The sequence below is a fragment of the Scyliorhinus torazame genome, chromosome 10, assembly GCF_047496885.1.
Source record: "Scyliorhinus torazame isolate Kashiwa2021f chromosome 10, sScyTor2.1, whole genome shotgun sequence".
NCBI lineage: Eukaryota > Metazoa > Chordata > Chondrichthyes > Carcharhiniformes > Scyliorhinidae > Scyliorhinus > Scyliorhinus torazame.
The window spans coordinates 67,085,776-67,101,206 of NC_092716.1; the positions used below are offsets into that span (position 1 = coordinate 67,085,776).

The 15,431-nt window shown below is 43.2% G+C and overlaps 1 protein-coding gene across 1 annotated transcript in view; it reads left to right on the forward strand.

The window, feature by feature from the left end:
• The window catches only part of adcy7 (adenylate cyclase 7), a 244,168-nt gene that overhangs the window by 164,782 nt on the left and 63,955 nt on the right, over positions 1–15,431 (forward strand). The window contains exons 9-11 of the mRNA XM_072518226.1: positions 603–730; positions 2,569–2,727; positions 7,640–7,772. Of these exons, the coding sequence (XP_072374327.1) occupies positions 603–730; positions 2,569–2,727; positions 7,640–7,772 (420 nt within the window). The remainder of the gene's footprint in view (positions 1–602; positions 731–2,568; positions 2,728–7,639; positions 7,773–15,431) is intronic.

The window sequence follows — 15,431 nt, forward strand, 5'->3', positions numbered from 1 at the left end:
GTGGAGGGATTCTATCTTCCCGCTGCTTATCAATGGGATTTCCCATTGTAACCACCCACGCCACTGGGAAACCCACTGACGAAGGTGCGCTGCCAGCGGGAAATGACTGCAATTACTGAAGAATTCCGACTCGTACGTTTTAATAAAATGGTCCATGTGGTGACCCAGCCAAGAACTAAGATATATGATGTGATGAATTCCTGCAGTTGAGGATGAAATCCAAACATATGACTGGTTGAGAACATTAATTACCAGGTCACCTTCAACATTATGGTTATTGATCTACATTTTTGAAATATTTCATGATTATGTTTTAACTTTTTTACACAGTTGCAGAGTGAGGTATGAATGTACATTGAACAGTATTGGCCCAGTATTGGTCACAACCATTGTTTTCATATTCATATGTGTTGACAGACACGATAGGCTGAATGGCCTCTTTCTGTGCTGTAACTTTCTGGTAATCTGCTGAACCATGGTTCTGTGGCGGTTTGGGAGTCTAAAAGAAGTTGATTGCATCCTTAAAAGAAATGATTTGTTGCATGCTGCATTCATCACTGTAACATACAAACAATATGTTGTTCACACTATTGTCTTTGTAGGAGAATGAGTGCATGAGGATAAAAATACTGGGTGATTGCTATTACTGCGTCTCAGGTCTTCCTGTATCTTTACCGAAACATGCAAAGAACTGTGTGAAAATGGGGCTTGACATGTGCGAAGCTATCAAGTAGGTAACAGTGTTCGTGTGTGAACATTTCAACCAATGCAATAGTGATTTTATGATTTATCTTTGGTCGTGGCCATTTACTGGTTCACTTTTGATGTTGTTGAACTGCCAGTAAAATAATTTGTATCTAATTTAGTTATACTGAACCAGGGAATAACAAGCAAAATTGAAAGTATGCTTTAAACTAGGCTGAAATTCATCTTGAACTGTAGCATAAATCAGCAATTGCAAATCATATCCACTTTAAAGGATTTTAGAGTCAAATTTTATTGCATTGAATATAAAATAAGCTGTGATTTGCTATTATCCAGTTCAAACTTTCACCTAAGACTTTAACTCCATTATTGATAAGTCATTTTTGTTAGTTTAAATGTATTGTGTAACACTCGGATGGTTGAAGTTAAGTTTGGATAATTTTAGCTTGCTTTATCATTTTTAAAGCACCAATACAGTATTAGAAGAATCCCTACAGTGCGGAAGGGGGACATTCGGCCCATTGAATCTGCACTGACCCTCCGAAAAAGCACCCTACCCAGGCCCACTTCCCTGCCCTATCCCCTTAACCCCACTTAACCTGCACATCTTTGGACTGTGGGAGAAACTGGAGCACGCGGAACAAACCCACGCAGACACGGGGATAACGTGCACCTCCACACAGTCACCCAAAGGCTGGAATTGAACCAGGAATTGAAGCAGCAGTGCTAACCACTGTGCCACCGTGCTGCTCCTAATATGGCAGCCACCTGAGTGTTCCATCCTTTATGGAAAACCCAAACATGATTAATTTTCAGTTCTGATTTTCCTGTTGACGTGAGCCTGTGTGCTCGTGTTTGATTGTGGGCCTGCTACCATCATGACCTGGGTTCAGAATTACCAAACAAATTTCTCTTCAGATCCTTACAGGTTGCAGGGAGAGGAGACATATCTTCCCTCCACCAGTTTTGCCTATTTTCAAATGTAGGCCCCAGGGGTGGCAGGGCGGTGTGGTCACCTGTTGCACGCCAGGAAATAAAAGTCGTTAATATTGTCTCTTTTGCTACACCAGCCATATTTGTGGACCGCAAAATGTTTAATTGGAAAGAAATCTTGGGGGGGGGGGTGGTGGCATGGTGGCGCAGTGGCTAGCACTGCTGCCTATGGCGCTGAGGACCCGGGTTCGATCCCAGGTCACTGTCCGTGTGGAGTTTGCACATTCTCTGCGTAGGTTTCAACCCCACCACTCAAAGATGTGCAGGTTAGGTGGATTGGCCACGCTAAATTGCCCCTTAGTTGGAAAAAATATTTGGTGTATTCTAAATTTATATAAAAAAAGGAAAGAAATCTGAATGGACATTTGGAAGAAAACCTGATACCAGGCAGTATAGTCTATGGGAAATGTGAGAAACATTTCCTGTAACTGGGGACATTTGGTAATGCAGGTGGTTTTCCACAATTTTATAATTCCATATAGGGGCCTCTCAACAGTCAGCTGGATGTCAGATCAGGGTGGAAACTGATTCCTAATCTGTTGCATTATTACTATCAACATATAAGTAACTATTTTTGGGCAAGTGTAATTTGGTATTATGGAGAACTTGTTTCTACTTACTGCTGCCAGTCATGTTTTCCTTGTATAACATCAACCATCTTTAGCAAAAAGGAACTGAAGATTGACCATATTTCAATGGCGCGGAATTAAAATGTATATTGCTGGAACTTTATAGTGGGACTGATTTCTCTTGTGGATCTTGCTTCCTGATAACCTAACTTACCAGCAGTTCATATACAATCAGTTGGTTTGAAGAACTGGGAATGCTGCAAGTAAATGTGAGCTATCAATGTCTTTTTGCTGCTTACAGGCAAGTTCGGGATGCAACAGGAGTCGACATCAGTATGCGAGTTGGCGTTCATTCTGGTAATGTGCTGTGTGGTGTCATCGGACTTCGGAAATGGCAGTATGATGTTTGGTCACACGATGTCACCTTAGCCAATCACATGGAATCTGGAGGCGTGCCTGGGTACGTTTTTTTTTTACTGCTTTTACAAAGCACTGCTTGCTTCATTGGTCAGTGAGCTGGAAGTGATTTTAATTTCAGATTTCCCTGTGTCTGAATGCTGTGGGGTGGGATGTAACTGATTATCGCAAGGGGTTACAATCCCAGTAGAGAGCTTTGAAAGAAAGGGATCTCCACACAATCAACAGAAAGAAAACCAATGGGCAGGATTTCAAATTTTCAAATGCATGGGTTATTTTCCACTTAATTGGAAAAAATTAATTAGGTACTCGAAATTTATATTTAAAAAAAAGGATTTCCAATTTCAAAACTTTTATTGTAACAAACCAATTAAAATCAACATTAATTAACAGGCTAAGGATATTTCAAATAAAAAGGTAAATTTCACTCTACATAGTTCATACAAAAAAGCACTCCCATCACTTCCCGCACAATTGTGGCATCTCTCAGTCTTTCCAACTTGGCCTCTGGTATGTAGGACCTCTCACTTCCCACCCAATGAATTAGGCCATCAAGTCACTTTCACTAGCAGCCTTATCCCATCTGAAGTTCATGGATATGGTGAACAGTCAAACAGCACACCACTACAGAACCATCTTAGCTAGCTTCATGACAGTCTTACTGACGCAGAATCGTCACATACTCCCTTCTCCAATCCTTGGCTCTGGCAAAACTAAAACTAAAACAGCAGCATCAGGCGTCTTGCCCCATTCCTGCTTTCCCTGTCTTCAGCTTTTTGTCTTTTCCAACTTTATAACACACATGCTTTATTCTCAAAGTCTTCTTTCTACTTTATTTCTTTTCATTACATTCTGTTTTGAACTGCAGGTTCTAAGACGAGCTGTAATTTGATTTCTTTGTTTTTAAATTTAGAGTACCCAATTAATTTTTTTCAAATTAAGGGGCAATTTAGCATGGCCAATCCACCTAACCTGAACATCTTTGGGTTGTGGGGGCAAAATCCATGCAAACACGGGAGAATGTGCAAACTCCACACAGACAGTGACCCAGAGCCGGGATCGAATCTGGGACCTCGGCGCGTGAGGCAGCAGTGCTAACCCACTGCGCCACCGTGCTGTCCTGATAATTTCTTGGAACTAAACTGCTTGCTAGGAAGTCCAATTACAACCTTTTCAAAATACTCCTCAGATTTACTTTGTAATTAAAGGGACATTGCACAAAAAGAAAATACAGGCTTTTCCTCTTAGCATAGAGTTTTCCTCTTATCAGAAGTTATAAAGATGGAAGTAAGTGGTCCATACGTTGGAGAGGATATGGGGCCAGAAGTATAGCTCAGGATCTAATAGGATGCCAAGGAGATATATTTGTTGCTGATCACTAATTTTATTGAAAATGTAGATATTTGGCCTTTGACAAGGTCCCTCATGGTAGACTAGTACAAAAGGTGAAGTCACATGGGATCAGGGGTGAGCTGGCAAGGTGGATACAGAACTGGCTAGGTCATAGAAGGCAGAGAGTAGCAATGGAAGGATGTGACTAATGGTGTTCCGCAGGGATCAGTGCTCGACCTTTGCTGTTTTAGCATATATAAATGATTTGGAGGAAATGTAACTGGTCTGATTAGTAAGTTTGCAGACGACACAAAGGTTGGTGGAATTGCGGATAATGATGAGGACTGTCAGAGGATACAGCAGGATTTAGATTGTGTGGAGACTTGGGCGGAGAGATGGCAGATGGAGTTTAATCCGGACAAATGTGAGGTGATGCATTTTGGAAGGTCTAATGCAGGTAGGGAATATACAGTGAATGGTAGAACCCTCAAGAGTATTGAAAGTTAGAGAGATCTAGGTGTACTGGTCCACAGGTCACTGAAAGGGGCCACAGGTGGAGAAGGTAGTCAAGAAGGCATACGGCATGCTTGCCTTCATTGGCTGGGGCATTGAGTATAAGAATTGGCAAGTCATGTTGCAGCTGTATAGAACCTTAGTTAGGCCACACTTGGAGTATAGTGTTCAATTCTGGTCGCCACACTATCAGAAGGATGTGGAGGCTTTAGAGAGGGTGCAGAAGAGATTTACCAGAATGTTGCCTGGTATGGAGGGCATTAGCTATGAGGAGAGGTTGAATAAACTCGGTTTGTACTCACTGGAACGACTGAGGTTGAGGGGCGACCTGATAGAGGTCTACAAAATTATGAGGGGCATAGACAGAGTGGATAGTCAGAGGCTTTTCTCCAGGATAGAGGGGTCAATTACTAGGGGGAATAGGTTTAAGGTGAGAGGGGCAAGGTTTAGAGCAGATGTACGAGGCAAGTTTTTTTACACAGGGTAGTGGGTGCCTGGAACTCACTGCCGGAGGAGGTGGTGGAAGCAGGGACGATAGTGACATTTAAGGGGCATCTTGACAAATACATGAATAGGATGGGAATAGAGGGATACGGACCCAGGAAGTGTATAAGATTGTAGTTTAGTCGGGCAGCATGGTCGGCACGGGCTTGGAGGGCCGAAGGGCCTGTTCCTGTGCTGTACCTTTCTTTGTTCTTTGTATATGAATATAATATGAGAAACATATTTTACACTCTGATTAATATTTGTATTAAAATTGACAATAATATAAACTACATATTAGACACATAAGCACTGTGGCTATTGGATATTCTGCACTGAGTGACTCAGCGCTTGACTTCCCAAAGCCTTTCCACCATCCACAAGGCATAAATCAGGAGCATGATGGAATGTTAAAGTATGAACATACAAAATAGGAATGGAACTAGGCCATTCGGCCCCTCGAATCTGCTCCACCATTTGATAAGGTCATGGCTAGTCTGTTTGTGTTTCAAGTTCTACATCCACAGCTACTTCCGATAACCTTTGGTTCCCTTGCCGAACAAAGATCTATCAACCTCCACCTTAAAAATATCGAATGATCCTGCCTCCGCCATCTTCTGAGGCACAGAGTTCCAAAGTTGCACAATCCTCTTGAGAGAAAGAATTTCTCCTTATCTAAGTCCTATAAGGGCAACCCCTAATTTTAAAACAGTGCCCCCTAGATCGGGACTGGCTCACATAAGGAAACATCCTTTCCACATTCACCTTGTCAATACCATTCAGGATCTTACATACTTCAATCAAGTTACCCCTCATTCTTGTAAACATCAGTGGAAACAAGCCTAACCTGTCTCACCTTTCCTCATTAAACAATCTGCTCATTCCAGGTATCAATCTAGTAAACCTCCTCTGAACTGCCTCCAATGTATTTACATCCATCCTTCTTTAAATTAAGAGACCAAAACTGCACACACTGTTCAAGATTTGGTCTCACCAATACCCTGTATAACTGAAGCATAAATATCCTTATTTTTATTTTCAATTCGTCTTGCAAAAAACAATAGCGTTCCATTAGTCTTCTTAGTTACATGCTGTACCTGCATACTAACGTTTTGGGAATCTTGCACTAGAAAACCTAGTTCTCTTTGCAACTTGGAATGCTGCAGCCGTTTCCATTTAAATAATAATCTGCAACCGCCTTTTATCCTCTTCACAACATACTTTCCTACTTATCTGTGTGTCATGTGTAAATTTAGCTACCATGTCTTCACTCCCCTTATCTAAGTCATTGATGTAAATTGAGATCCCAGCACAGACCCCAGTGGGACTCCACTCGTCACATCCTGCCAACCCGACAAAGACACACTTATGTATACTTTCTGTTTTCTGCCAGTGAGGCAATCTTCAATCCAGGCTAATATCTTATCCCCTGCAGTATGAGCTTTTATTTTTTACAATAACCTTTGATTTGGGACCTCATCAAATGTCTTCTGGAAATCCAAGTACAGTACATCTACAGGCTCCCCCTTAGCCACACCAAAGAACTCCAATAAAATGGTTAAACATGATTTCCCTTTAACAAAACCATGCTGATTCTCCCTGATTACCTTGAGTTTCTCTAAGTGTCCAGCTATAACCCACTTAATGATTGATTCTAAGACCTTTCCACGACAGACATCAAGCTAATTGGTGTATAGTTTCCTGTTTTCTGTCCCACTCTCTCCTCAAATAGAGGGGTTATATTTGTTATTTCCAATCTGATGGAACCTTTCCAGAATCCAGGGATACACCTAATTTACCTGGGATGAGAGCAGCTCCAATAACACTCAACACTCAGGACAAAGCTGGGTTGCGTAATTAACACCCAACCCACCACCTTAAATATTTAATCCCTCCACTGCCAGCTCACTGTGGCTTCAGTGTGTGCTAGCCACAAGATGTACTGCAGTCACTTGCAAAGACTTCTTTGAAAGCACCTCCCAAACTCACAGCCTCCAACACACTGAAGGACAGTGGCACAGGTGCAGAGGAACACCACCATCTTCAAGAGTCACACATTGGTGACTTGGAAATGTATCACTGTTGGGTCAAAGCTCCCTCTCGGGCAGCTCTGTGGGTGTACATTCACCACTTGCACTGCTGCAGTCCATGAAGACAGCTTACCAGCAACTTCTGATGGGTGATAAATGCTGGTCAATCCCATTCCATGAATGTGTAAGAAATGGTGTGTGCATTATCTTCAAAATCATTTTTGAAGTATGAGTTCCAATACTTAGAATGTGATTTGCTTTTATAATTTTCCTCAAACATACGTTTCGGAAATTGACATGTTCATGTAGGGCATAAATATAAACATGTTTAGAATTAGTGGTTTGCAGAAAATATCAAGTATAACTGTTGCTTACTTCATGGGTACCATAGGCAGGGTGAAGTATGAGTTACAGCACACAGTAATTGTCATTCATAAACTACTGCTTCCTGATAGATATTTTATTTCTAAGACTTGTCTAAACGTATACATAATTTAGTTAATTCCTTTGCTGAAAAATTTGGCACCAGCAACCAGAGTTTATGTGCTTTGAAGCCCAAGTATGTTTATTGATTGCATTTTGTATTCTTTTGTCTAGTCGCGTGCATATCACAGATGCGACGCTGAATCATCTGCATAGAGCATATGAGGTTGAAGAAGGAAATGGACACCAAAGAAATGCCTACCTCAATGAACTGAAACTCAAAACGTATTTGATTATTGATCCAAGGGTACATATTTAACACTAATTCAATTATTTACTTTTGTTTCGATAATCCCAGGTCAGCGATGTGTGGAGTTCACCTATTGTTAAATAATACTGCATTATCTACAGACTTCGACATTGAAGCCTATTGAATTCTGTGAAAATATGTCAGGAATGCAAAATGAGGATCCTGCGTGGGATTCTCCGGTTCCCCCAGCCGCGTGTTTCCCGGAGGCCGGATTCTCCACTCCCGCCGCTTGTCAATGGGATTTTCCATTGAAGCCATTCCACGCTGCTGGGAAACCCATGGCAAGAGTGCACTGCCAGCGGGAACAGCGAATCCCAAAGGCCAGAGAATTCCGGCCCTTATAGACTATTTTAAATACTTGTAAATGACATTTTCTGGATCTAATCATCCTCTGCATACCAGAGAATTAAGACTATAATTGGATTCTAGTTCTATTTAATCTTGTGGTTCGTGGAGGTTTCTAATTCAAATCACATGAGATGTATTTTTGATTTGCTTCATTAAAACAGGGACTGCATCAGCTTAAATATAAGAATAGGAAAATCCCAGTTGGCCCAATTAGGTCACTACCATTCCTATTTGAGGACTCATTCGGGTCAATTTCTCTTTGTTTGATCAGAAATGTAGTTTTCTTACCTCGAGACTCTATCTAGTACAGGATCCCGTAATTTAATTTTTTTTCTGTCCAACCCAGATACCGGGAATTAAACTTGAGGGTTTCCTGACCTATATCCGTCTGGTACCCACAGCTTAACCCATGGAGTAAAACCAGAAAGTGCTGGAATAGCTCAGCAGGTCTGGCAGCGTTGGAACAGAAGAAGAGTTATATTGGACTGAAATTGTTCACTCTGTTTCTCTTCCCATAGATGCTGCCAGACCTGTTGAGTTTTTTCAACACTTTCTGTTTTGTATTCTGATCTCCAGCATCTGCGGTATTTTGCTTTTATTAACCTGTGGAGTCATTGCATTATATATTATTAATGACAGTGGTACCTACATAGTAGCACTGTGGCAGCATGGCAGCACAGTGGTTAGCACAGTTGCTTCACAGCTCCAGAGTCCGAGGTTCGATTCCCGGCTGGGTCACTCTGTGTGGAGTCTGCACGTTCTCCCCGTGTCTGTGTGGGTTTCCTCCGGGTGCTCCGGTTTCCTCCCACAGTCCAAAGACGTGCAGGTTATGTGGATTGGCTATGATAAATTGCCCTTAGTGTCCAAAAGAGGTTAGCTGGGGTTACTGGGTTATGGGGCTACAGGGATAGGGTGGGGATGTGGGTTTAAATGGGGTGCTCTTTCCAAGGGCCAGTGCAGACTCGATGGGCCGAATGGCCTCCTTCTGCACTGTAAATTCTATGAACCGCCGCTGAACATTTCAGTAGCATTAATGTGATATGCAACATTGTTTGGGGAAAATATCCTTCGGACCTCTCCTGATGTCTGGTAAATTTGTTGGGAATTCAATTTATGTAAATGAGGTTTTCACTGAAGTTATGATGGGAGATATTAGTGGGAGAAAACCCAACACAGAGGATAAAACTTTGATAATGGTTACATTGAGGGACACAAAAGTACTCTCATGATGTTGGCGCTCTTCAATTTGGCTGTGATTGCAGAGTTTGATGCTGATTGACATAACTCTGATTGGTGGGTGCGGAGAGGAGTTAAATAAGTATCAAGGCCCGGATTTTTATCTTTGAGGTGGGAATCGTGAGTTGGGCCATTTCCCAATGCCGCAATCCTGCCTGGCAGTACCCGCCCATGCTATTTTCATCATGGGGTGAGGAGGGTGGGCTGGAGTTGGGGTTGCTGTCTCCTGAAGCATGCCCAATGTGGGTGGATGACAAGGTGGGCAGGATGGAACACCATCCTCTGTTTTCTGGGACATTAACCCAGTTCTGTATTGAATGTTAGGCTCCCCTAGCCCTTGCCCCCCCCCCCCCTACTCACCCACCACCCACCCCCTTTCTACCCTCCTTATCCATGGCTCTCTCATATCCCCACATACCTCTTCCAGACCTGTCATGCCCTGCCATATCCCTCATGTTCCCTCCATACCCCCCCCACTCCATGCACACTCATCTGGTATCTATTGTGGATAGAATTCATAAGCCTTGTAATAACATTGAGAATTATTTGAGATGCTCATGAAACTCAAAATAAAAACAGTCACTCAAAACCTTTCAAATTGAGTTTATCAAGCTATCAATCAACTACACAGCTATTCAGACTCCGCTTGAAAAAAGGTTAACTTTCTTATTTTAAAATAAACAAACAGCCATTCAAAGCTTCTTCAGAAAGGTTCAGGCCTATTAACTGGTCATAAAACTCTCAAAACAAATATCATAGTCCCCTTGGCAGCTTTATCAACAACGCCTGCTGAGGTGAATACATGTGTGGGGCTTGGAGCTCAGCCAAGCACTCATAATGGGATTCTACAGCACAGTTTTGTCAACAAAGTCAGTAGAGCTGAATACATTAAAGCCTTTAAAAGCAGTGGAACACTTGGCCATCTGCTCCTCTGCTTCAAAAGGTGAATGGATGATAGAATTATCTATCAAAGAAAACACGTTAAATCACGGGAAAAATTGAAAATTATGGTGTGATTCAACAACCCCTTTGCACCAATAGGTGAATTGTGTGGGAGCCCCAAATCATCAACTCACTCCGCCCAGTGCGATCTGGATCTCACCTTCACCGGGCGAGATCCAGATCTGACTATTTAAATGGGCCTTATGGTTCAATTACATACCCAGACGCTGGATTCACCCAGCACCCAGGACTCATCGGCCGCACCTGGGAGACCTCACCAGGACACCATTTAGTACTGGTCCGCATAATGGCATCTGGGGGGAATCCCCCAGGCCATTGGAGATGCCTGGGTGTTCGGGGACATGGCAGGGTGGCATCCTGGCACTCCCTAGCACCTGGAACCTTAGCACTGCCAGTTTGGCACCCTGGCAGTGTCACCCGAGCACACTGAAAATGCCACCTTGGCAGTGGGGGATGGGGGGTGGTTGGGGAGGGGAGGGGGTTCAAAAGAGCTGGGAGGTGCCTGAAAGAGGGGGAATTTCAGGACTGTGAAATGGTGCCCCGATCTGTGGGAGGAGCTTCCAAGTGTGGCCTCAGCAGAAAGAATCTCCCAAAGGCCGAAGAAGCATAGTGGGATGGTTGTTCACGTTTTTACCGCCGAGAAACACCCCGCTAAATGGGCCATTCAACAGACTTTAATTTAAGTCCACTGAATTGTGCCCTTAAAATCTGGATTGAAATACTCTTGAATGTATGGAAGCTCTTTTTCCACTGCACAAAATGCTCTAATGCATCTGAACACAATTCTGGTCAATTTAATTGCCATTTACATTTTAAGAACAAAGCCCTATTATTGGTCACTGTATTAAAAAAAACTATTTAACTTGCCATGCAGCATTGCATTATGACAACTGAAATTATCAACCCTTTTTGAACCTACCTGTCCAAAGGTTCGTGACTCAAGGCTAGCCTTTCCGCCATTGCTCACATCTCTCCTGAGGTGCTATGAACCATGTTTCATAACAAATCAGATCCAGCCTCCATGGAAGTTGGTGGGAGCTCTAAAATGCCCATCCTCTCAATGGGTAGGCAAGGGTGGATTGCTGCATGCGGTCTCGCTACCCACAGCCTTATCCTGAGGTCACAAAAGTTCCACACGACTGGAATGGGGGAGGGGGGGACACCCAGATTCGGGTCCCGCCCAACATTTTAAAATCCCCACCCTACCTTCCTGTTCTGACACGCATGGAGGCATTAAAATCCTGCCTTAAGTCTTTGATCTGATGATGCGTCTGGACTCTGGGGTAGTTGATATGCAGCAGATGCCTGAACACGTAGTGGAGGGAGAGGGCAATGTAACATTTGGCTGTCCAGGATGTCCCTTTATCTGACCTGTGGTGTGTCTTCAATGCTCAAACTTTGAATTTGAAAATACTCATGATCTACTCTCTGAAGGTTAAGCCTGTTCTCTACATTCTAGCACACGGCTAAATCGCTGGCTTTGAAAGCAGACCAAGGCAGACCAGCAGCACGGTTCAATTCCCATACCAGCCTCCCCGAACAGGCAACTAGGGGCTTTTCACAGTAACTTCATTTGAAGCCTACTTGTGACAATAAGCGATTTTCATTTTTTCATTTCACATTCTCCCAAATTTGAGTTTGAAGTTGCAGATTCACTTTACTTACATATTTACATTAGTAAAGCATGGTGGAAGCATATTTGCTAGCTTCAGATATATTTCATGCTTCCGTCCATTAATTCCACGTTTCACCAGTAATTTGGGGGATTTGTAATTTTACAAGGAATTATTTGGCCTTCATATGTTGCAATGTAAATTATTATCTTATATCAACTGGAAAGAATGTACAAATTGTTGCATCCAGCAGTACCAGCGTAGGACAAGGAGAAGTGACAGATCATGTATTTATTCAAGATATAGTTGGAACTGTGAATCATTAGTCTAGTGATGATGACGGGATTCCGTTTCAGGGATTGTATCAAACCTTTATCAAACCAGGGAGCAGTGTGTGTGGGATGTACTTTTCTGCACAGATTTTTGCAATAACTGTACAGCTCATGGGAGTCTTGGCTCGATACTGAACAGACAAACATCTTACAGATAATTAAACTAGGTATCTTGTGGCTTCTTGGCTGTCTACGGTTAAAAATGAATTTCTTGGATCTGTGTCTCAGAATGCTTTCATTTGAATTGCTTGCAAATTGCTTTTGGCGTGGATGTGAAAATCAATACACGTTTGAATTTCCAAAGTAAAATCCTTGATAATGTGGTCCATTGATTAAACATTTGTATAAGTAGTTTTATTAATTCATCCCTACCTCAGGGATTTTTAAAACAAAAATATACCTCGCAGGAAGTTCTTGAGCTTGGGAGGAATAAATCAAAGATTATACAGCCAGCCAGTATGTTCCTCACTCCAAGGCTTGGAAATTTGCTTGGAAATTTGCTGAGGGGGAAAATTCAGTAGTGTTGTAGTTGCAACTGTAATTGATGTAACTCAAGTTAACCCATGGTTGGTGAACCAGTGAGGGGAAAGGGTGCACAAACCACAAATGATAATGTATGCAATTGACTAATCAACCACTGTTGTCCTAGTTGGTTGATTGGTTAAGCATTGTCAATTCCGCTGGTTCGAACATTTCTATTCAAGAAAGCAGGAAACTACTGTCCAATCAGCTTAACATCGGTTATAGGGAAATTACTGGTATTCATTAGTAATTAGGTTATAGTTTGACATGTAGAAAATCTCAATGCATTCAGGCATAGTCAAGATGGCTTAATGGCTTAACACGCGTGAGTACAGAATGCAACAGAAGAACGACATCACAAATGGCTCAATACAATCATTGGACAAAACTAGATACTCTCATGGCCCCACCAGAGCCTCCAGTAGGAGCAGGGTAAAGTCATAAAGACATGGCAAATGGTGCACACCCTCCCACATCACACAAGTCCACAATAAACTCAGAAAATCTGGATAAATTTCCTGTAGTGTGATCAGGCACTTCATTGACGACTGAGATGCTTACAGGCATCTTGGCAACGGAATTTCAGTGGGCTGCCTCTGATGACTTCACAAGAGGCCCTAGCTCCCATATGGTTGGTGTTGCAGAAGAATAATGAGACGGTAAAGGTGTATGGCGCACTGATACAAGGTGTGGAGGAGGCTTCTCCAGGCAGAGTGATCAGATTGTCTCCTTGGAAACCGAGAGGGTAATAATGACTAGTGTTAATAAAGCAATGAGGGCACAGTGGATGATCTGGAGAATCGCTCCAGGAGACAGAATCTTAGAATCGTGGGGTTGCCGGAGGGAATGGAAGGCCCAAATCCAATGGGGCTATATCTCGAAGATGGTGGGGGGAGGTGGATCGATGTCCCCCTACCCGAGCTGGATCGAGCCCACTGGTCACTCAAGCAGAAGCCCCGTTCCGCCGGGCAATCATCATGAGGTTCCATAGTTTTCAGGAGAAGGAATGAGTCCTTAGTTGGGTCAAGGCCATCGGGACTAAATTGGGATGGCCACACCATCAGGCTCTATCAGGATGTGGGAGCAGAGCTGGCTAAAAAGCAGGCAGCATTTTACAAGGCCAAGGTTGCATTGTATAAGAGTGGAGTTTGATTTGAAGTGGTATACCCTGAACGTCTCAGAGTCACTTTTGAAACAAAGCATTATTATTTTGATGTGCCTGAAGATGCAGAGGCTTTTGTTAAGAAGCAAGGACTGGGGGTGAGTTAATTCGTAACCTTCACAAGGTTTTTGTATGTTTGGGTAGGGCATGTGGTTATGGGGAGTTGTAGGGGCTTCCTGTGCAAGTGTGTATTTTTTTTGTTCTTGTGTGGTAGAGGTTTTTTTTCATTGATTATTAAAGTTGGATTTGGTGGGGCGGGGGAGGTAGTTATGGATATTTATTTGTCTTTACTCTGGGCGGGGGTCGCTGGGCTAGCTGAAGAGTTAACTAATGGAAGTGGAGTGGTGGCGGTAACTGCAGCTCATTATTTTAGTGTTGTTTAAGATAATGAGCCTAGTGTTTTTGTTTTGCTTGGGGTTAGGGGCAGATGAGGTAGGGGTTAGAGATCTTTGTTTGCCTTTTTCTTGTTTGATAGTGTATTTGGGTTTGGTATTGTTGGGAGGCTGGGGGGTGGGGGGGGGCGTGGGGGTAGGGATAGTTTTCTGATGGTGACTACAGTTTTTTTCTTTGTCTTGTCTTGATAGAAGGTTTGGGGACCATCTTGGATGGGCCTGGTGCTTGTACTCTTTAAGTTGTTGCTGGTTTCCCCTATTTGGTGGAAATGGCTGACTCTGGGTCAAGGGAGGGGAGGCGGTGGAGGCCCCCAATTCAGCTGGTCACTTGGAATGTAAGGGGGTTGAATAGCCCAGTGAAAAGGTTGAGGATATTTGCTCACGTGAAGTGTTGTACCTTTAAACTTCTTTGCACTTTATTAAATTTGCAGCACGGTAGCACTGTGACTTCACAGCGCCAGGGTCCCAGGATCGATTCCCCGCTGGGTCACTGTGCGGAGTTTGCACGTTCTCCCCGTGTCTGCGTGGGTTTCCTCCGGGTGCTCCGATTTCCTCCCACAGTCCAAAGCCGTGCAGGTTAGGTAGATTGGCCATGATAAATTGTCCTTAGTGACCAAAAAGGTTAGGAGGGGTTATTGGGTTACGGGGATAGGGTGGAAGTGAGGGCTTAAATGGGTCGTTGCAGACTCGATGGGCCGAATGGCCTCCTTCTGCACTGTATGTTCTATGTAAAACCTCTGATACTTTCGACCAGTTTACTGACTCAAACGTTTTACTGAGGTGTCCTTATTTGCGAGATGAACAAAGGACAAAACAGGTTCACAGTTTAACGCAATTTTATGCACAATTCTATTACTCAAGAAAATATGACTCAGACTCACAGCAGTTTTACCTGCACTTAGTAAAGGAGGCTGGCAGGCTACGATCACTCAATGTGGATGTCTTCACTGGGTTCGAAACCCAGGGTCCTTTCTTCTTGCCATGGTTGTGCCTGGGGTGTCCCAGGTTATCGCTGAGGATCTGTTCAATGTTCCTTAAGGTGGAAGTGAAGGCTTAGTGTGGGTCAGTGCAGACTCGATGGGCCGAAT